The sequence below is a fragment of the Crotalus tigris genome, unplaced genomic scaffold, assembly GCF_016545835.1.
Source record: "Crotalus tigris isolate CLP2741 ecotype Arizona unplaced genomic scaffold, ASM1654583v1 scf7180000019608.391392, whole genome shotgun sequence".
Classification (NCBI taxonomy): Eukaryota; Metazoa; Chordata; class Lepidosauria; order Squamata; family Viperidae; genus Crotalus; species Crotalus tigris.
The window spans coordinates 34364-56547 of NW_024097621.1; the positions used below are offsets into that span (position 1 = coordinate 34364).

Consider the following 22184-nt stretch of genomic DNA (forward strand, 5'->3'; position numbering starts at 1 on the left):
GACTGTTAATTGGAGGGAGGGGGAATTCAGTTTTTGGCTTTAACTATGTAATGCCGATGCTTTGTTTCTCTAATAAAAGATTCTTTAAGGTAAACAATGCCTCAAAGTTCTTTTAAAGAGTTTCATCTGTCATAACCATGACAGTGGAAAGTCAAAGAAAAATAATAAACATTAATTCATGAACTGACTGAAAACAAAAGAGCATTACTTTAAGACACCTAACAACACCTCCTTCTTTCCCCAAACCATAATTGTAGCTTGTGAGCTTATGAACAAGAAATATCAAGTGTTTTTTATACTAAGGATGAAAAAAAAGGAAAACATATCAATTTTCTATGCAACATTATTCTGTTGATGCTATGTAATCTTCTAAACTGAGTTATTGCTAGTCTATACCAATAAAATAGGTGATTTTGGCTTGATGCCTGGCTTGAATATCTATTAATAATTTATAATTAAGTTATATATTAATTTAATAATAAATAATAATAAATGATCCCACAGAAAGGGAATGAGAAGTAAAATTTTGTATCTTTTTTCCATAACATTTTCCGTTGGATGTGAACTTCCTAGCATGATCAGGCTTACTGTATATTTTTTTACAAACTAGAAAGTGATCCAGGTGAAAAATTTAGATGTTCTTGAGAGGGCGATTATACCAATCTGTTTCATGGAGCAAGACAGTAAATCCAATATGTATGGAAAACAAATGAGTTAACTATGAGATAGCAGACATAAAGAAGGTGATGTAACACCAATTGGACAATGATTTTAATAATATTGGAAACATTATTGTGTAGCCTAAGACATTCTGGACCTCAAGGATAGCACAACATTAAAATTTATAAGGAAACCAAGTGATTATCTCTTTGAATATTGTTTTTTCCATTCATGTCAGTGTTCAAAGATACTTGCTCACTGAGCAGTAATGGAACAATAAATCTTTGATTTGTATCATGAAGAATGTTTTCCAATTTGGTTTTGGCTGTACACAATAGCCCAGACTTAATAACTAGCTCTTAATTAATGCAGTTCTTAAACAGGATGAGCTATAGGTATTAGAGATTAGCAAGGGTCACAGTTGTTGCAAGTCGAACAGTCCATTAAGCCGAAATATGCAAACACCACTTCTGTTACTGTAATATATCTAGCTTAATGAAAATTATTTAGCTCTCACACTGGATTAATTAAACTGATTTTTGAAATTCAAGATGAGGTTGTACATGCCAAGGGGGAAAAAAAACCTGATCCTTGAATGCATACAAGATTGTATTTACCAGGGAAAAAAAATTTTAAGGGTTGAAATAATCGTCAGTTCATACAAAAATTAGAGGCTATGTTCTAATATCCATAACAACAATATGTTACCCTCTGTTATTAGTGGATTACTGGGATACCAAGGGAGTCAAAAAAGTCAATATGATGGATAACATTTTCTCGCTCTGCTTCTTTTATAATGAGATGCATCCAAGAAGGGGACACAGCAAGCTCTTTTGTGAAATATTTGTTTGATGGGCAGAATCTGAGTAGGGAATAAGTGAAATTTTATTTTGGGGTTGTGTTCATATCATATCTCACCACAATGGGCAAAATTAAATTAATTTTTTAAAGGGCAAGGTCACACAGCCATGACTAGCTTAATTACCAGCGATGTAAACAATTATTTGCACTGCAGAAGAGTTCAAGATAAAGGAAATATATTTAGGGCTAGATGTGAATTAATAGTTGCCACACAAAAGTACATTATTGGTATTTTTCCCTATCTACCAAAAGTAGCAGTTTTTTGATATGGCCAAAATAAATTAACTTGACATTTCTCATAATACACATGTGGAAACTATGGTACATTATCCAACTGGATTACAACGTTCTTTTTCCATCAATCTCAACATACTAACCTTAAAATCAATGGCAACCATAGTAAGGTCCTACATAACCAAGAGAATTTTCATACTAAAGGATCCGCTACTGTAGCAATTTAAAACTTGAACACCAAGGTTAGTTTCCAAGTGAACTATAACCTGTGATATTTGCTACGGATTGGCATCAAAAAAATAAAAAAGGCAGACAGTGGAATTGAAACCCAGCCCAATCCCACACTGTGTGTGCAACATCAGTGTACATTAAACAGGGTCTTGACTATCGTCTAGACCAGGGGTAGGCAACCTTGGCTCTTTTATGATTCGTGGACTTCAACTCCCACAGTTCCTGAGCTGGCATGGCTTAGCATGGAAACCTCTCCCCTCAGCACAGCTGGCTCAGGAATTCTGGGAATTGAAGTCCACGAGTCATAAAAGAGCCAAGGTTGCCTACCCCTGGTCTAGACTTTATTTCCCTGAGAATGTGCTGATTGTTAATCTTTACAGCTACAAAAACATATCAACTTTATTATTGCATTGAACTGTTAATTTTAATTATCCAACTCTCTTCTACATATTTTTCACAATTCCTTTGCTAAGAAAATATACTAACAAATAATTAGCAATTTCCACAGGAAACGTTTTGTAATGCGTCAATATGAAAAAAAAATACCTAACCTTAATGCTCTGTTTACCGTAAATGCCGGCGTATAAGGCGACTTCCGCGAGCGCTGAAATCGGCGCCAAAGACGGGGGTCGTCTTATACGCCGAGTCGTCTTATACGCCGGAAATACTGGTAGTTTCCGGTGTATAAGACGACATTCTAGGAATGCGGCCCGGCTATAAAGACGGGGGTCGTCTTATATGCTGGGTCGCCTTGTACACCGGCATTTACGGTAATTTGTATTTTTATAACGGCTTTTAAAGATAATCCAAAACCTGAAATATTTATGTAGCACCATCTTAACGTTTATGTTCAACCCATGCTTATCAAAGAGAAAAAAAACTGTAAAATAAGTTTACTAAAAGCTATACATTTCACAGAAATAATCTATTTTGTTAATATCTATTAGTTCTTTCTTTGAGTGAAAGAAATGTAGGACATAAATAAAACACCCATCACAGAGATAAAGCGTAGTTATTCTGATGCATGGATAAACAAGCACAGTATACACCTGATATACAGTTATATTGCATAATTGTACACCAAATGGGAACTGTTCTCTAAGCCTAATGTTACAAACAGATGTGGATTCTAAGCCAAGCAGCAATCAGATAAAAATCCATGAACACCATTTTTAAAAAATCCTACTATAGCAGAGTTCAATGTAGGCTCTTTAAGGTCTTCCAAGACATCAGCTATTATTGTTTCCAGAAAACTACTAAATAGTATTCTGTTGTCATTCTATATGTTGATCTCTGTTACAGAAGAGTAAGGTCTTGTGTTGATACAATTTCTTATTTTGTTTGTCCATGCCATGACAATTCTGCTATTTCAACACACTTCTGTGTGCCAGTGCAGATAAGTGGCAAACACAGTTGGCTGGTAGCTGAAAAAAGTAAGAAAAAGCAAGATATCTCATCAGCAATTATTTTCAAATTAAGCAGAAGTGGTCAGGTTAAGACATGCATAATTCCAGCATGAAGCTGACTTTCATGTGCACACAGGTCCATAAATACTTAGCATCATTTTCCCTGAAATTTGATCTTCTAATTTTCTGCTTATAAATCAGATGTTTCTGATCAGGTTCTTGGTCATTGTAGCTCAGCAAATATGAAAGGCACTGTTTGCCCACTACAGTATACAAAAATGAAATAAAATGGCTTTTATCTATCATTTGATTTCATCTTAACGTTATTCTTATATTTGGTAGAAAAATAAAAATAGCATATCCTTCTGCAGATGTCATTATTAGACTACTATTTATTTTAAAAAATACAATTTTGCATGCAGATTAATTTTTGGTGGATGGTCAAATTTCATTATGATTACAAGTGCAGATTAAGTTCAAAAATATATTTGAAGAAAATAGTGACAAAATATTACTATACTCCTGCCGAGAAAACAACCTAGATGGGACAAGTTAGTCACTAGGATTAAGCTAGTTCCAGGCCTGAGGTCAGGGTCTCTACGGAGACCCTATCAACTTTTTCTTGATGTTGGGGGGTGTTTTACTTCAGTCATCTGATTTTTAGCTGTGTTTTCCACGTTTGCATCCAGAGTCTTCATAGAGTTGGGTGGCCTTAACAAAACATATAGGTATATAGGTAGATAGGCAGGTAGGAAGGAAGGCAGGCAGGTAGATTAGATGGATAGATCAGATAAGATAGATAGGATGGAAAGACAGACAAGATGGAATCTCTCAAATCATTCCCGATTTTCAAAATATAATTGAAGCAGCTCTGCCCATTTTGGCCAACTGGAATTTTTTTCCCAAATAACTTCACAGAAGTTGGAAATTCTTTATGATGGGAACATATTAACTATTTTGCATGCAAGTTATAAACAAGAAAAACCAAAGCCTTCATATGAGCTTGGTACAAGTGTCTAGTGCTAATTTGGCAAAAAAAGTCCTTACTGAAGCAACACTTATTGCATTTTTTAAAATAGTTTTGGTTATCAGTACCTGAGCACCTAATCTGCAGAGATATCTATTCCTCAAACTAAAGTCACTCTTGGGTTGTAATTTGGCTAAATCATCTTCATTCTGACGTCTGATTTTTTCCAGTCTTTTTGCTCTGCAAAAATAAAGGGAATGTTATTAATAGACACATAGAAAGATGAGTGGGTTAATTTTTCAATGAATATTATTCTTACATCAATGTACGGATGTATTGTCAGCTAAAGGAAGGGAGAGCAAGTCAAACATGTTAACAGACAGTAAAGTCAAATACACTCTTGTCCAATATTTATTATTTAAGGTCAAATGTAAGTGCAAAGTGCAAGTTTCAACATGGTCAACCAAAGTATAATCTCTGCCCGTAACAAAAAAAAAAATCAGAAAACAATTGTAATACAAAAAAAAACAAAAAACAGCAACTTAGCTGCCCTTTTTTAAAAGTAACATGGCTTTTGATCAGTAGGATGATGTTTTTCAATGATATATTTTTTAAAAAAAATCATACCACTAGGATTTTATTTACATTCTTTTGGTCCTGTAAGACATACAATATTACAAAGTCATGGTTTGCAATGAGACTCATCACATTTTGTAACAAACAATCCCTTCAGAAAACAAGCTGGTGAATACCAAGACATCATTATCTTGTAGACAAACCACCCTTTCACAAAACAGAAGGGTAGATATCACTATTCACATGCCAATTAACTTCAGTGAGCTGAAGGAGCCGACTTCGCTTCAAATAGAGTAGGTCTGTTCAACGATGTGGAGTATACATATATACAAAAAGTATGCTCTGCTTGCAGTCCGGGTGCCTTGATTAAGAGAGACGTTTGACATGCTGTTATGTTCAGCAAATGTAACTGAGTTTTCCTGAGTGAACTACTTTTGAGTGCAACTTGAGGTCTATCACTTGAACATGTACATGTACTAGAATATTCTTCAACGGGATTGTTGTTGATCAAGTGCTGCCCAGTTCTGGAAGGTATTTCCTATTCAGATTTCTTTTCTGCAAAACATATTGTAGCAAACAAGTTATTGTAACTATGTGCTTATAAGGCCCTCAAAAATGCCATGGTGCAGGACTGAATGTATTAAGAACTATCAGAAAGCGGTTGCTCTGAGGGTTCAGTTCTCAATTTTCTCCAGTCACAACTGCTGAAAATCAATTAACAGTTGCCTGCTACATTAAAATGGAACCACTCAAAATTATTGTACACATTTCCAAAATAAACTTAACAAGGCTTTAAAAACAACTTCCCAAACAATATACGTGATACAGTTTTGCCCATTTTCCATTAGTTATTCATTATGGCTCTTATCCTCCCCCTTCCAAAAAAGAAAAAAAAAGATGTTAAACATTTGGTCACCCTTGCTTTAATTAAAGAAAAGAAGACACGTCTGATGTAAATTCTAGTATCAATGCCTTTTGGGTGACGGGTGGCTTTACTTTAAACTGCTAGAACAGCACAGTAATTTCTGTTGTCTAAAGTGATCCTGCATCACACACTCTAGATCAGTGGTTCTCAACATTTTTAATGCCGTGACCCCCAACCGGTCGTAAGTCGAGGACTACTCAACTGGTGCAGCACCGTTTGCAGAATGGGACTTTTGGCAGAGTCAGCAGGGCAGAGACAGCCTGGACAATTCCTATTGGCTTTTGAAAGCCAATAGAATTAGACTCTATTCAAGAGAGTGTATTCTATTGGCTTTCAAAAGCCAATAGAATAAAAAGGAGTAGCACAGCTAAGGAAAAGGGGGAAAAAATGGCGGACTGCGTTGTTTGGCGACCCCTGTGAAATGGTCGTTCAACCCCAAATGGGGTCCCGACCCACAGGTTGAGAACCACTGCTCTAGATTTATTTGGATTTTACTATTATTATTTTTAAGACTGAGATTCCCATTGTCCCTGAAGAGTTCTCCAGTGGATACCCTTTTAGTTTCATATTCCATCTGACTACTCATACTACTATGGTAACCTTTTGGTAAATGGGCAAATCTTCACAATTTAAGAACTCAATTTTTAAGATGCTAAAAAGAAAATGCAAAATTTGTCTTGGCTTCATCTGACATTAAGTGCTCCTAGAGCACAGGTGTCAAACTTGTGACGTCACGTGATGTGTCGTGATGTAGCGTGACTTTTTTCCCCATTGCCTTGCAGCCACAGGGTGGGCTGCGTGTTGTAATTGGGAGTCAGGTGGCATAAACAATCAAATAAATAAATAAATTTTGGGCAGCAAAGCAAGCAAATCCAATGCTCTCAATCCAGCACAAACACTCACACATTCAGAAGAAAGGTTAAAATGCAAGGATATAAAACTGCAGTTATATATGTACCAGGCCAGTACTTCAATTAACTACTGAAGAAATGACTTGAACAAGACTGAATTTCGTTGTTTTGGGGTAAGCCTGAATTTTTGCTATTTCTAAAGTTTAATATATAAAAAATGGTCTCAATTCCAGCATTTGAACAGTCAATTACTTTTATATTCCTTTTTCCTCTATGTTTCAGATCCTTAAAATGACTCCAGCAACAGAGGAGAACCACTTCTATTTTATATAATACACCAGAACACGTTTCTGCAATTTATAAAAAAAGCTGCTTCATGTTGAAATATATTTGGCTGCTATAGGGTTACATGGTACATAGAACCAGGACTGTGATTAAACCAACTCAAGTAATATATGAAGTCTCTTTATAAATTTCTACCAACAATTATACAGAGAATAGTTTTAACACTACTTAATCCTATTTTCGTTTATTATGATGCAGCTTAAATTATCCACTATTTTCTTCTCAATATATTTCCAATGAACCTCAGGATATATCTGAAAAATCTAGGAAAGCGTTTTGACTTTAGAAGGAGAGACATTTGGAATGAACTTTTTATGGTGTTTAAGAACTTGATTCTTTCATACTGCTCTGAAAAAATCTCAATAATTAAAGATTTGAAGACCGCTTAAACAAATATTTAAAGAATGAAAGACCCAAAATTTCCTATAAAATTTAATAACAGACCAGTGCAACATATTTCAAGTGTTAAATGGAAGTTGCAATTAGTACAAAACATAGCTGCTTTCCTCCTGGGAAGCCAGAGCCACCCGTATGGGTTGCCAATAGATTTCCAAGTACAATTCAAAGTTCTGTCCTTATGAAGCCCTACCTAGAGGCCACTGGAATACCTTCAGGACCATCTGCTATACAAAATACAAATAACTACACAGCTTAATGTCTATGGAGATTCTCAGTCATCAGGTCATGGTTGTCCCAAAGGTGCTTTTTCAAGAGGCAACTGGACTTTCTTTGTTCTTCCTTGAAGACATTTCACTTCTCATCCAGAAGCTTCTTCAGTTCTGAAGAGGTTCAGGTTGAGAAGTAAAACATCTTCAAGGAAAAACAAAGGAAGTCCAGCTGCCTCCTGGAAAAGCACCTTTGGGACAACTATTCAACTTATGTATCCTATCCATGTAACAATCAGGGTGAGAAAGCTAGAAAATACTACTTTTTGTGTAAGCTCCATCCATGTGAAACAGTGCCCCCTCCTGAGATTTAGCTGGTATCCTCCCTGATGGCCTTCTGGAAGCCAGTTCAAGCTGTTGCAAAGAGTATTAAATCTCCAAGGTTGCAGAGATAATTGTCAAGAGTTCTTTAATTATATGTATTTTTATGGATATATATATAGCCACCAGCAACCTTTGTTGAGATTATTTACTGTGATTCCAAAGTGAAGAGTTATACATACCGTATATGCCGGCGTTTAAGGCGACCCGGCGTATAAGATGACCCCCGTCTTTGGTGCCGAGTTGCATGCCTAGATCGTCGTCTTATACGTCAGAAACTACCAGTATTTCCGGCGTATAAGAGGACTCAGTGTATAAGACGACCCCCGTCTTTGGCGCCGATTTTAACGCTTGCGGAAGTCGCCTTATACGCTGGCATATACGGTATTTGTGTAACTAGGGATAAGCTTTTTTTACCTTTCAAAAACTGCAAAGAAATACATTTTCTCAGGCGTACAAATTCATCTCCCAATACAATGAACATTTTGATCCTATTAAATCAAAATAGTATATATTTCAGTCCTCAGATCTTTTGCATGCCAATTTGCAATCCAGGGATTTTTCTAATACCACCTATACTGTAGGACCACTACTATGTACTTACTCAGCCATGGCTAACTTCTGCAATTTTTCTCTCTTCTTTGCAGACCAGTTAAGGTCTCCGTCTATGAAAGAAAGGATATATGTACAATTTAATAAGGCATCATTCTTACAAATCTTTACCATCTTTAATTCTCAAGAAATAGGTACCATAATACAAGTTTATGTTGTCCAACCTTAGAGGCCTAAATATTTAGGAAACATTTTTTAACAAATTGGAGAAGAAAAACAAACTCCAATCTGAGGAAGGTAAAAGTTGGTTAAATGTGGAGAATTTCAAAAATTATGTTTGGATTCCAAAAGAAGTCCCCACCAAATTTATTGCACTGCAATGCATTCCACAAAGGACTACTTTTCAAGACCTTCAGAAATTGCAATTGATTAAATATATTGTGGCCTCCTTGCTATAATGAATAAGTGCACTGTTCATTTTATTGCATACCGCCACTTGCTGCAAATAAATTCTGGGATGCAATTCAAAATGCTGGTATTAACATAACAAGCCCTTTTGGCTTGGCCCCTAGTTACTTGCCACATTGCCTTCTCTGCTACAATCAACACCTTCCCCTATGAATATATTATATTTATCCAAAGAGGTCAACATTCATAGAGACTGAACTTCCTTCACTCCATCAAAATATAATCAAACAGAAAAATATTTGTCTATTTCCACTGGAATCTAAGATAATTCTATTTTGAAGTTTATTAATTGGGCTCAACTCTAGTCTTTCTTTCAAGAAAACACAGTTGTGTAAATGACCTTTGAAGTGAAACTGATTATACTTTTAGAAAAATCAAAAGAATTGCAATTTCAATATATTAGATTAAAAACCCCAGTAAATTATCTATAAAAGAAAAATCTATAAAAAAAGACAATCAAGAATCAGAATCTTTACATTTTTACATTTAAACCATCAGCAAAGAATAGCTGATGTATTTTATTTTAAAAGAATCTGTTATAATGTTATTTCAAGGTAAAGTTACCATTTTTGCACATTGCTGATTCAAAATGCAAGCGTCAAGACAAGATAAGACAGCAAAATGCTTACCTCTGAACAAATTCACAAAGTATAACATAACTACAGCAAGAAGGGCCACTGCAAGGCAAAAATAAATAGTTATATAAAGGAAAATAATATATCATGAACATTAGCCTTAATATGTACATGCAAACATAGCAAAAATAGCATGTACACAATTTTCAACAAGAATACTACTAAAGTGTAAATATTTGATGTCACAACTAGCTTCTACAACAAGGGTTTTTTTTTTCTCCCCAAATGTAAGACTGAGGGCAATGTGTCAAAAGTAGCCAGACACCAAGTAAGTAAGGAAAAACCAGGACATGGAACTGATCGATCAATACAAAAGCTTAAGGCCATAAAGATCTGAGGGCCAGAGTGGCAGAAACAATTGCTTCTGTTCAAATCTTGTTAGCCTGATAGGTTCTTATAAAGATCAGATGTAAACCCATGATTTGTTTTGGCCTACAGCTACCCAACATGCTTCTTTTTTAGAATACCTGTTACAGTGTAATTCAAACTGAAACCCTGAAGATGCACTGAAAATTTCTGTAATGACTGACACAGACTGGGAATAGAAATCAAATGCTTTTGGAGAGAAAAAAAGTGCCCGAAACAAACAAAATTCATTGCCTAATATCCCACAAGTACTAAACCACATGAAAATTACATCTCTGTCAAACAAACAAACCCACCAAGAGTTTTCTCAAAGTATTTTATTCCAGTTTATAAAATGCAATGGAGTTATTTTAAAGAAAAAAAGGGGGAGCTTCCTTTTTATTTGAAAAATGGGGAAGGATGAGGAAAAAAAGGCATTTAATCAGAATTTCTCTTGGAAGCAATTTCTAAAACTATTTCACAAACTACTGATGTTGTGTAATTCCTTTATATACAACATCAGTATATCTCTTTCATAGGACTTTATACTTACAACACAAACAAGAACTGAAGAAAATTTCTAGGAAGAAATATCCTCGGGAATCCAATATCATACCAGCAGCAATGGCAATGATTGCAAGGCCCAAATTCTGGATCGACTGCATGCTGGAAAACAGAAAGAACATTCCATAACCCCACTTAGTTTCCAATCAGCACAAAGAAGTAACTTTAGAAAGCTGCCTCTGCTTTTTCTGTAAAATATAAAACATCTTAGACGCCAACTGAAATGGTATTTGTGTATTAAAGTCCAAGACAGATAATTACCACTTAAAAAGAAGTAGAAAGAAGCCACATCTTTACAGAAAAGACAGTCTCACCTGCTGTAATGGGGAAAAGGAATAACCATGTAGAACAGAAGAAAGAACTGCAATCAAGATAATCATCAAAGAAATTTAAGCCTGAAGTAGAAAACATCTCAGGGAGTATCCTCCCTAGATCTCACAAAGATAAAGGGAGGGGGATGTATTGAAACTTGCAAGATTGATGCTGGAGGCGATTAGTGAACCAAAATTATGAATTCTATTTTTATTATACGGTTATAGTAACAAATCTTAAAAGTCTGCCTGCACTTTTTCCCTTTATCTTCATGAAAACCAAGGAGGGTCCTGTCTGATACACTTTTTTTCACAGTTCCATGTGATCCTGGAAGAAAAGCTTCAAAAGTCACACATTAATCAATTTCCTAAAACAGCAACCCTGTTTTTCAGATTCACAAAGGAGTGTCAACAAAAATAGGCTGTTTAATCAAAGGAACAGAAATGCTGTTCTTATGAGACCCAAACCATCTTCTTCTGAAGCATTTCTGAAGCTTGCGTGAACAAAACTTTTACAATCCCAGGCAACAATATATTGATAACTGTGCATGGTCAAGGAGGCACACGCGTGGGGATATGCAGTACATAAAATGTTCAGAGATCTGCCCTTGCGGGTCAACACTCATGTCTCCATCAGACATTTAATGTTGGAGAAATGAACACTATTCCAAGAAGTCAACTGGAGAGACAGAAGGGATCTGGAATAGGCTCCGATATTGTACACACTGGTCAGATGTGCCTGCATGCAATCCATTTCTTTCTTGTTGCACTTCAATCTGGTCACAGCACATACTTTCAATCAGTTGTGGAAGTCAGCAAAAAACAAACAAACTTAAATGCAGATTTTGAATCAGGCCTGGAATATCTTAAATCAAGGACAATTTCTAGTACTCAGAGCTGTATCCAAGTATTCCTTATTTTGGAACATTTGCATAACATCCGCCCCCCAGGTTAACCAAATAGTAATCTGCTACGCATGTAGAATAGTCAAATATGGAGCTATAAATAAAATGGCAGGGGACTATAGAAGAGTTATGATCAGAAGTTTAAAGATGACATGCTACGAGATCCAAAGATCTGTTACTTACAATCCATAGGCAGTTCCCAGCTGGTGTTCGGGGACAACAAAAGCAACCATAGGCCATAAGGCACAGGCAAGCAAGGAATAAGCAACTCCAAGCAAACACTGTAAGAGAAAAAAAAAAAAAGCATTTATACTAGGCATTAAGAGTGAGCAAACCAAAGTTCCTAAGAGACCAAACTGTATGGGCTTAATAAATATGTCATTCTTCTATTCTGTTACCCAGTTGTAAAGCTGCTTCATTTGTTTTTCTGCAGTTAAACAGCAACTAAGTGCAGCTGCTGAGCTAAATAATGCAACAGCCAACAGTATCTAACATCATTAGATGCACCATTATCACTAATATCTAGACTGGCAGTACACATGTATGGGGGAATTGAAGCCATCCAGAACTTATGGGACTGGAACTCTCATTATCACACCCCAATCGTGTTGCCGAAGTCTGATGGACAGTGAAATTCAGCAATATTTGGAAGACCATGTTTTGCCAATGCTATAGAAAGCCTGGCATCTGGATTGTAGAGGAAGGTGATCAAAATTTTTGAACAGTTTTATTAAGCTGTGCTCCTCTAAATCTGCTGGAAGCATACTGATCCAGCTAGCATAGCCTTATGTTTGGGATTATGGAAGTTGATATCCAAATGAATAGGGATGCACATTTAAGGGCAAAGTACTTGACATACTTTATTTCACAAAATATAAACTTGAATGAATTACCTACCATTGCTATCCAAGGGTTCCAGAAAGTAAAGGCCAACATAATGTGAGAGGCTAGAGATCCCACCACTGCACACATAACCCATGAGATGTTCCTTCCAAATTTATCTACTAGAATTCCAAAGATAGGGGACATTGGGGCCGATATGACATACACAATGCTGAAATGGAAAACAGAAAAGTCATGTCAAAGCAATGAGATCAATTTTCCCACCACAGAATAATTCTTCTGTCCTTCACCCTTTTTTCTCCAAGTCACCTTTCAATTATCCATGACTTGATACATTGAGATATATAATGATTCATATCAATAAACTCACAAAATTCTGAAGATTTTTTTTAAGGCTATAACTTAGAGCATATAGCACAATAATAAGGAAATTTTGCACTTCCTTTCATGATCTTATTTTAAGGAGGACATTAAAGATTTTTGGAAGCACAAGCTTGAAGTAGACTTCTTTCATGGAAATAATGGTTAATGCAACAATAAAGCAACTTAAAATTAATAACACTGACCTATTAATCGCACTTGCTGCTTGAGAAGAAAATTTGAATTTCTCAATGAAGAAAACTCTGTAAAACAATAATCAAGGATATTTTTGTGGTTCTGTATCAGCTTAGACTGTAAGTAATCTGCATATCTAGCAACAGATGAACATTATGTGGACTAGTGACAAATCACAAAAACATTCTTGACTTAAATAAATTATTCTGCATTGTATGTAAGTCTCCCTGATGTTTTCTAGAGAAGGAAGCAATATGTGTAGCATACATGGCTGTTGACTATTGAGTAGGAACTCAGGGAGTTTTAGTCTCACCCTATCACTTTAGATAGAATGCATAAAAATAACTGTAAGCAACACTGTTGGAAAGGTAGTCACATTACAGGCAATCCTTGTCTAGTGAGCACAATTGAGACTGGAAACTCAGTCGTTAAGTGAAGCTTAAAGGGACGTTGGAATTTCAGATCTGGTCCTAAGTCCCCTTTCTCTGGTAAGTCATAACTTCAACCAGTCATAAGTAAAAGACTAGCTGAACTGCTATCCACATTAGGTAAAGGCACCATCTACCTACCCATCTACCATCATGAGGCCCATATGTTCCATCCAATGTTAAAGGGACAAAAATCAGGCAATATCTATATAGAAAATACTTGGATGAGTAAAGTCAAATCAGAATCTCCAGGTGTTTGACTTCAATTCCCATAATCCTCTATCACGCATAAGCAAAGCCCATAATTTAGGTTCAAAGTCAAAAGCATTTTTCCTTGTTTGTCTTTTATATTGTTTTAAATTTTTCTGTTCTGTTTAATTAAAGGCAAACACATTTTTAAAAAGCAAAAACCACACTGAAGTACACAAACATACTTAAAAGTCTGATAGAAATATAATAAACATTTTATAACAGCCAAATAAATCTGATTTCTTGATAATCATGCACTTACTTTCCAAGTCCAATGAAAGGGAAGACAGCCACATAATAACAAACACAGATTAAAAATATGAGCCATAATGATAATGAGAAGTCTTTTACATCAGTTATTTTTATTACTTCACCTTGAGAAAAAAGAAATGCCAGCATTAGCTATCTGCACCATTAAAAATATGATACATCCTTGACAAGTATATAAAATGTCACATTCAAGGAATTATGAACACTAGGTAATTATGACAGTTGCAGAATAGGAATGATTCATGTACGTATAGTAATAATAAAGTTGGAAGGGACCTTGGAGGTCATCTAGTCTAACCCCTACTCAGACAGGAAACCCTATACCATTTCAGACAAATGGCTGTCCAATCTCTTCTTAAAAACCTCCAGTGTTGGAGCATTCACAACTTCCGGAGGCAGGCTGTTCCACTGATTAATTGTTCTAACTGTCAAGAAGTTTCTCCTTGGTTCTAGGTTGCTTCTCTCTTTGGTTAGTTTCCATCCACTGCTTCTTGTCTTGACTTCATGTACTTTGGACAATAGCTTGGCTCCCTCTTCTTTGTGGCAACCCCTGAAATATTGGAACACTGCTATCATGTCACCCCCTCGTCCTTCTCTTCATTAAACTAGACATACCAAATTCCAGTAACCATTCCTTATATGTTTTAGCCTCCAGTCCCCTAATCATCTTTGTTGCTCTTCTCTGTACGCTTTCTAAAGTCTCAGCATCTTTTTTACATCATGGTGACCAAAACTGGGATGCACTATCCAAGTGTGGCCTTACCAAGGCATTGTAAAGTGGTATTAATACTTCACGTGATCTTGATTCTATCCCTGTTAATGCAGCCTAGCACTGTGTTGGCTTTTTTGGCAGCTGCAGCACACTGCTGGCTCATATTTAAGTGGCTCATATATTTCATTGGAAAAAACAAGTCACAGATCATTCATTTTATCAGCAAAAAAGCTCCACAGCAAGGAAAGAAGCTAAAAATTGTTTAATTTCCCAATCAGAGTGAAGTCTGGTACTCAAACACTTTATGGCCAAGATGAGCAAAGTCAATCCTCCTATTCTCAGTTTTAGCATACTTAGAGGAGGGAGGCAACGAAGGAGACCAACATACCAGTTTTCCCTTGTTCTTTGCAAAGAATTTTCTCTGCTCTTTTGTCCAGGTAAGCCAGAATAAGAGCACAAACTAGAGAAAAGATACATGTAGTACCACCTGCAATTAATAGAACAGAAAGCAAATTAATAACATTTATGCCATAAATGAGCATAAAATTGGTTTACAATTCTACACATTCTCAGTATAATGTGTATAAAGTATATACACAGTATAAATGAATGTGGAATCTATCTACCAATGGCTTTATCAAACCAATTGCTAAAAGCATTATATCACAAAAATATTTCAAGATGAGGCCCTGAAAATAAAGAACCCAGGTATAAATTGTGTAGAGGGTATTTTTTTTCATGCCAAGGATCACACTAAGTCTTAAGTGGCTTATTGGGGGTAACAGTGCAAAGAACAATGGGGCAAAAGAAATGGGTTGCATCAGTATCAAATCAGAACCTGATTCCATTTAAATTAAATATGCAAAGCATTCAATATCCATTTTATAAATAATGTTTTGCTTTTATCACATGAAGCATTACAACAGAGTGGCAATATCTGGAGAGCACGTCAGGGCCACAGTGAAGGCTTTTGAAGGCTTCAGCCAATGCTAAGGCTTCAAAGTAGAAATCCGTTAAGTGATGAAAATGGTAACTCCTGAAATGCATGCTGGTTGGGGAATTCAGGGAGAAGTCTATGCATCTTTAAAGCAGCCAAGGTTAAGAAATGCTGCAATCTACATGAAGGACAAGCTTTATAAAACTGAAAATTGATAGTTTAAGAACAGATTTTTAATTCCTGAAATAAAAAAATACATTATTTTTGTAAACAGTAAAAATATTTACTAACCTATCAAGAGTGCTATGCCCAGAGTGGTATGGCCTGTAGAACCAAACAGATCATGAACTTTCCAGTACACCCATCCCATAATATTCATATTCACGGTGCTCCCCTAGAGATAATCATTATAATTAAGCTATATTATTTCCCTTCATTATATCAAAAAACAACAAGCCCAGAAGAATCTTTGTAAATAAAATTTAATTTGAATCTTAAGCTTCTATATAGATATCAGAAAAGATTCAGTATCCTTTTTTCCTTCTGATCAATAGGAAATGTTCTATATTACCGTATTTTCCGGCGTATAAGACGACTTTCTAAAGTGCGGAAATCGGCGCCGAGGTTGGGGGTAGTTACAGTAGTTTCCGGCAGATAAGACAACATTCTAGGCATGGAAATCGGCACCGAAGTCCGGGATTGTCTTATATGCCAGGTCACCTTATACGCCGGAAAATACGGTATATATTTTTCACTTCAAGCTTTACAAAGCACATATCTAACATCCTATTCTTGTTCCAGCAACAAAAGACTGTGTACATATTTTTTTTTCCTTACAATAACAATGTGGAATAATTTGGGCTGAGAAAGTATGACTGGCCCAAGATTATCAAAGCTGTGAATGGACTTGAACCTGGCACTCCATTACTCTAGTCCAACATTTTAACTATTATTCTATAGTGGTTCCTAGCTATATTCATTCTTTTCCCATCTAAATTCCAAATGTAACTGGCTTAGTACAGTGTGCATTGTACATGTTTTTAGGGAATCTTTGAAAAAACATTTCTTAGAACTGGCAGTCCTCAACTGGAACAAATAAAATTGCATCCATTTAGATATCATTTTGATCAGATGCTTGGAATACTCAACAAGAATATATATTCTTCTAGGCCAGTGTTTCTCAACCTTGACAATTTTAAGGCATGTAGACTTCAACTCCCAGAATTCCACAGCCAGCACTGCTGGCTGTGGAATTCTGGGAGTTGAATTCCACATGCCTTAAAATTGTCAAGGTTGAGAAACACTGTTCTAGGCCATCAACACACAACCTGCTCGCCCATCCTCCCAGTAATTTGGACTATGACACCCATAAACCTCAGTCAACATCAGCTATCTGAGATAATCCACTAGCAATAGGGCTGCATTAAAATGCACCACTGTTTATGTTCTTCATGCAATTTGGAATTACTTTAAGCGCACACAATAATTGTGCACGTGTACCTTTTTATTAATAGTATAACAAAATCCTTGCAAAATTCAGACTCCGACTTTTCAGTTACCATTTGATGTCTCAAAATGTCCAGACATTCCCTCTAAATAAGCTAACATAAAAGGGAAAAATGACCTACAAAGTCAAATTTTACTGCTGTTCCTAAGCTTAACTGATTTATCAAGTTTAACTTTTTAGAAGTCTTTATGAAAGAATACTCTTAAGTAATCAAATGCCTTCTTTTTTTAAAAAAAGAATCATTAACTGATCTATTCACCTCATGCACAGACATGGAAACACTTAGAATAGCCAAACATGTGTAACAATTATTATAGTAAAAAAAACAAAACTGGGTGTTTAGACTTACAATTCTAGCCATGCTGAGTTGCAGTCCAAAAACAAGATTTAATTCTTTTCCTTTAAACCAACTCACAGCATAGGTATTCTGTGCCACTGCTAAGGACTCACCACCAATCCTAAATGAAAGACGAATATGAGTATTTGAAGCAAAACACATGAAGCAATCCCCACTATAACTATACCATTTACAATACATGCTGATTTGCAAAGTAACTTTAAAATAAAATTGAAATGATGTAAACCATTGTTTCTGCAAACCATTTCTGATTTTAAATACATAAGCCTTCATTGGATTCTCTATTTTTAAAATGAAATATAGCAAATATTTAGACAATATCCAAACTCACCCAAATACAAATCTGCCAAATTCCATCAGCCAAAAAGCATCACATATTGCTCCCAAAGCAAAAATTACCTGTAAGAAGAAGATGCATCTCTTTTCAGTTAATTACAGAAATTATGTCACAGCCATGTATTTCAACTGTTTTGGCATAAAACAGATTAATACAATTACACAGCTTTGGAGAAATTATTAATTTATTTTTCTGCATAAAACTGCCATCTGTTTCACTTACTTGTCCTACACAGACGAAACAGCTGAATATTATTGTACCCCACCTGTAAAGGAGTTTGAATAATTTAAAGTCAGCATTGTAATTGGGAACTGCCACCATACAAAATGATACAATTTACTACAAATGGGGTAAAATTCTCCTTCAGAAATGACTAAATGGACTAAACTGAAGAATCTTTTCTCTCTTCTGGATGAAATTGTTTGAAAGCTACCATTTATTTACCCAAAAGAGTACCATCAGGAATCATAAAAATAGATCAAATGTATATTTCCACCTTTCTTCCAATAGCTTTATTTCCATGTCGATTTTTCCCACATATCCTGCAAGATCAAAGTCACTAAGAGAACTTTTTATAGATGAGAAATTCATCCACTACATCACACTGATTTCAGCGGGGGAGGGGGAGGAGTCCTCTCTAAAGTACCACATGAAAATTCAAAAAGGAGCAATAGAAAGTTGACTTTTGAGGAGAAAAAATGGAAAATTAGGACATCTAAGAATGAAGTAAAATAATCAGGGGGAAAAAATACAAAGAACTATTTAATTGCCTAGAGGAGCCCTTTCTTGGTTCATATTGAGCACAACTGTAGGATCTAAATAAGCAACAGAGTAAGCTAGTTCTAGATATTCTCAAAGACAAAAGTGAAAACATTCATAAAATTCAAATGAGAAGATTAAGAGATGTGTATGTCATCTTATGTTACAATTCTGAAACTGTATGCCAAGCCAATTTTGGGCTGGGGGTCAGGACAAATAAAATGCCAGAACCCTAATAATAAAAATCTACTTTCAAACGGTAAATGGTTCAGCTGTGAATTCTTGGAAAACTATTAGGAAAAAGAGCTTGGAATTCCATGTAATTGAAGAATTCAAAATGTACAAAATGCACAAATTCAGGAATAGAATGTAATGTTTCAGATATGCCTGGAAGATTCAAATTCCCCTTTGGAGCAAGCTGTTCTAAGCACAATTTCAAAGTCTCTAGAAGTAATCATCCAAACCAGAAATGGGTTGAGAGCTTCTGGATGTGGTGTTTTCCACAAGGCAAGCCTCTTTCAGACTTTACAAACATACTTCAATCCATTTACAGTTTGAATTATGTATTTCAGATCAGATCACCTGGACCCTAAAAAGATTTGGCATGATCTGGAGGGAAAATAGAAAGATCCAACACTTGCCAACTGCTTCCTTTCTAAATCCACCAGTTTTGCATACACCTATAGAATACTCTCTATTAATTAAAGGACTCCCATCTTTTTTTCAGGCTTCTAGGCAAGCCAGGAAAAAAGGTTCCCAATCTTCAAGTGTCATATTAATTTTGATGAGTGGATTCCTCCCAGGAATTTTTGAAGCACACATAACCCTAGCAAATAAGACAATTAAGGAAATGTGAACATTTGTCTACTAAACATATTAAAAAGATAAATGAAGTACAGTTCATATCCGTACAGCTATTTGAAAATATATATAAAATGGATCTAGCAGTTATCTTCAAGAAAAAATGGTTATAATTACCTTATTCCAAATACTCTGTCTATCAAAAAGCCTCCAAAAAAACAGAGAAACACATTAGGCCACGAATACCAGGCATACAGTGCCATGAACTTAGCTGTGTTCACTTTCATATCCTAAATAGAAAAAACACAATCTTTAAGCACTGCTTTAATTTTAAAATGTTCTTATAGAATAATCCATCCAATACAATATCTGTTATTGCAAGTTCAAATCATACCTCTAAAAACTGTTGTCTTGTTAACAAAGAAATGTTAACATATAGCTTTTTTAAAAAAAAAACTAGTAATCAGATAGGAACTAGGATGTTCTACACATGGATCCTTCCTTATCTGTAAACAGATAATCCTTATATTCTAGGTCCTTATAGAAAACAATTCCTATTTTGTCAAAAAAACCTTACATGCTTTGGTTTTTGTATTTATCTCCCATTTTGCTTCAGAGGATGATGCATTTATTATAATAAAGTATCCTTGCAGCTGATTTTTAATTTTCTCATTTCTTTTCTTCACATTAAAGAAGCTAATGATTATATATCTTAGTGATCAAGGGTGCCCTTTACAGCATACACTGTCATAATTTTGAACAGGCAGGATACTCTTTTCTTTTCCTTTAAGATAAAACAAATAGAAAACATCTGAATTTTTGTGGGTTTTTTTCCTCCTGGAGGAAAAATAGATATTCTTAGACCATTCTGTTTGATAATTGATGCTCAACAGCTTTAACAGACAACTTCTGTCATTCTTGCACAATCAATATCCTGATTCTTCAGAAAAAAACAATTATATTAACTAAGTTTTCATTATCTGATATGGAATCATTTCTGGTTGCTGAAACATAAAGAACATTTGATGAAAATTTCTTGCTATTATGGAAAAACAATGCATAAAAGATTTAAGTAGAAAAAGTAGTGCAATTCAGCATATTTTGCTCTTCACTCACCCTCTGAACTTGAGTCTGCAGAGCTGCTGGAATGTCATAGCAAAAATAGCTGCCTAGAGACAAACAGAGCAGAAAAATTATTTAAAAAACATTCTGAAAATGCTTGTGTCAAATAATCTATGCAGATTATTTGGAATCTACAAAAAAATACTATGCAAAGAGAAGGAGAAATTTTTATTTATTTATTTATGTATATCCCTCCACCCTCGAGAATCAAAGCTAAAGCAGACTTTATTAATTTCCAAGTGATGCCAATACCTCTAATCCCAGGATCAGCAGCAAATAGCACTTTCCAATCATGTCAATTGCTAAAAATAACCATGAATGCTCTCTCCTCCTAGTCAAAACTGATTGAAGGAATAGCAATAACTAGTTTGCTTTCTTCCATCATTTTCCTTTCGTTTTCTGTCTTCCTTGATCCATTTCAGAAAAAAAGGAAAACAGCAATGCAGGCAAAGCATACCGTTAGCTCAGCCCATTTGAGTCGCCCCACGTCTAGCGATGCCTTGAAATAATTAAGAGCAAAACGGGAGCGGCAGAATCTATACTGTCTAGTGTGCATCCACGACATATTTTCTTTACATCCTCCCACGCTGGCCAAAGCTGCAAGAACTATTCTTAAGGCGAAACTTTATTCCCCGGACACAGCCCCTATTCAACCAGGAAGACAGGAGCACCGACCGAAGCCCAGGAAGCACATGAGCGCCAGCACCAGCAGCCTGTGAGCCAGCCGCTGTGGGTCGCACAAGGCCAGCATGGGCTTGCGCGCAGGGTCGCCATGGTCCTTGGGTTGAGAATGGTCCTTGGGTTGCGAATCCTCATCCAGCAACGCCTGCGCCTCTTCCTCCAACAACGCCATCTTGGACAACCCCCCCGTCGCCACCCGCGGCCAGCAAAACCCGAGGAATCACGTGAGTCCCCGTCACATGAGGTGACCGTGCCTGGCTGGTCACGTGAGTCTCAGCACGGTAGGCAGAAAGGGAAGGCCCGGCTTTGAGGTGGGAGTGGCTTAAAAGTCAAGCGTTGTGGCCGGAGCCTATGATCGCAAGGGGGGGGGGGTGTTTCTTGTAGATCAGGGATTTTACAAACTTGGCACTCGTAAGACTTGTGGACTTCAATTCCCAGAATTTCCCAGCCAGCATGTTAAAGTCCCGAAGTCTCATAAGTGCCAAGTTTAGAGACCCTACAGGAGAAATTTAAGTCTCTGCATATCTCATTTTTGAACGGGGGGGGGGTGTCAGGTCCCCAAATGTAGTTGCATTTGTAGTTTTCTTGTTGGCTGTGATAAGAAATGGAAATTCCTTGAAATCAAAATCAGTGTGTTTTCCTGCTTTGGTTGGGACAGACTAATTTAATTCTTTTGGGGGGGAGTATAGTCCTGGTTTTTGAATGATTATAGAAATACAGTGAACCTTTCAATGAAAACAATATATCCCACACACTTAAAATCCCCTCTGCAAAAGTGCACCTATCCATCATAAAGTTCATGA

At 36.1% G+C, this 22184-nt stretch overlaps 1 protein-coding gene across 2 annotated transcripts; it reads right to left on the reverse strand.

Annotated features, from left to right (window-relative positions):
* Positions 1-2979: 2979 nt before the first annotated feature.
* Positions 2980-21595, reverse strand: MFSD1 (major facilitator superfamily domain containing 1). Of its 2 annotated transcripts, XM_039363878.1 has the most exons (17): positions 21376-21595; positions 20695-20747; positions 19756-19868; positions 18241-18283; positions 18013-18080; positions 17673-17781; positions 16108-16210; positions 15268-15366; positions 14160-14271; positions 13232-13288; positions 12720-12876; positions 12006-12103; positions 10596-10708; positions 9692-9739; positions 8647-8707; positions 4488-4599; positions 2980-3410 (listed from the first exon to the last, which is right to left on the reverse strand). In XM_039363878.1, exons 1-17 carry the CDS (start codon positions 21551-21553, stop codon positions 3351-3353), a joined length of 1584 nt encoding a protein of 527 aa, XP_039219812.1. In that variant the 5' UTR covers positions 21554-21595; the 3' UTR covers positions 2980-3350. The 2 variants fall into 2 exon arrangements, with proteins under 2 accessions (XP_039219812.1, XP_039219813.1); XM_039363879.1 differs by lacking the exons at positions 2980-3410; positions 4488-4599 and adding an exon at positions 4753-5490 and having other exon boundaries at positions 21376-21594.
* Positions 21596-22184: the final 589 nt, after the last annotated feature.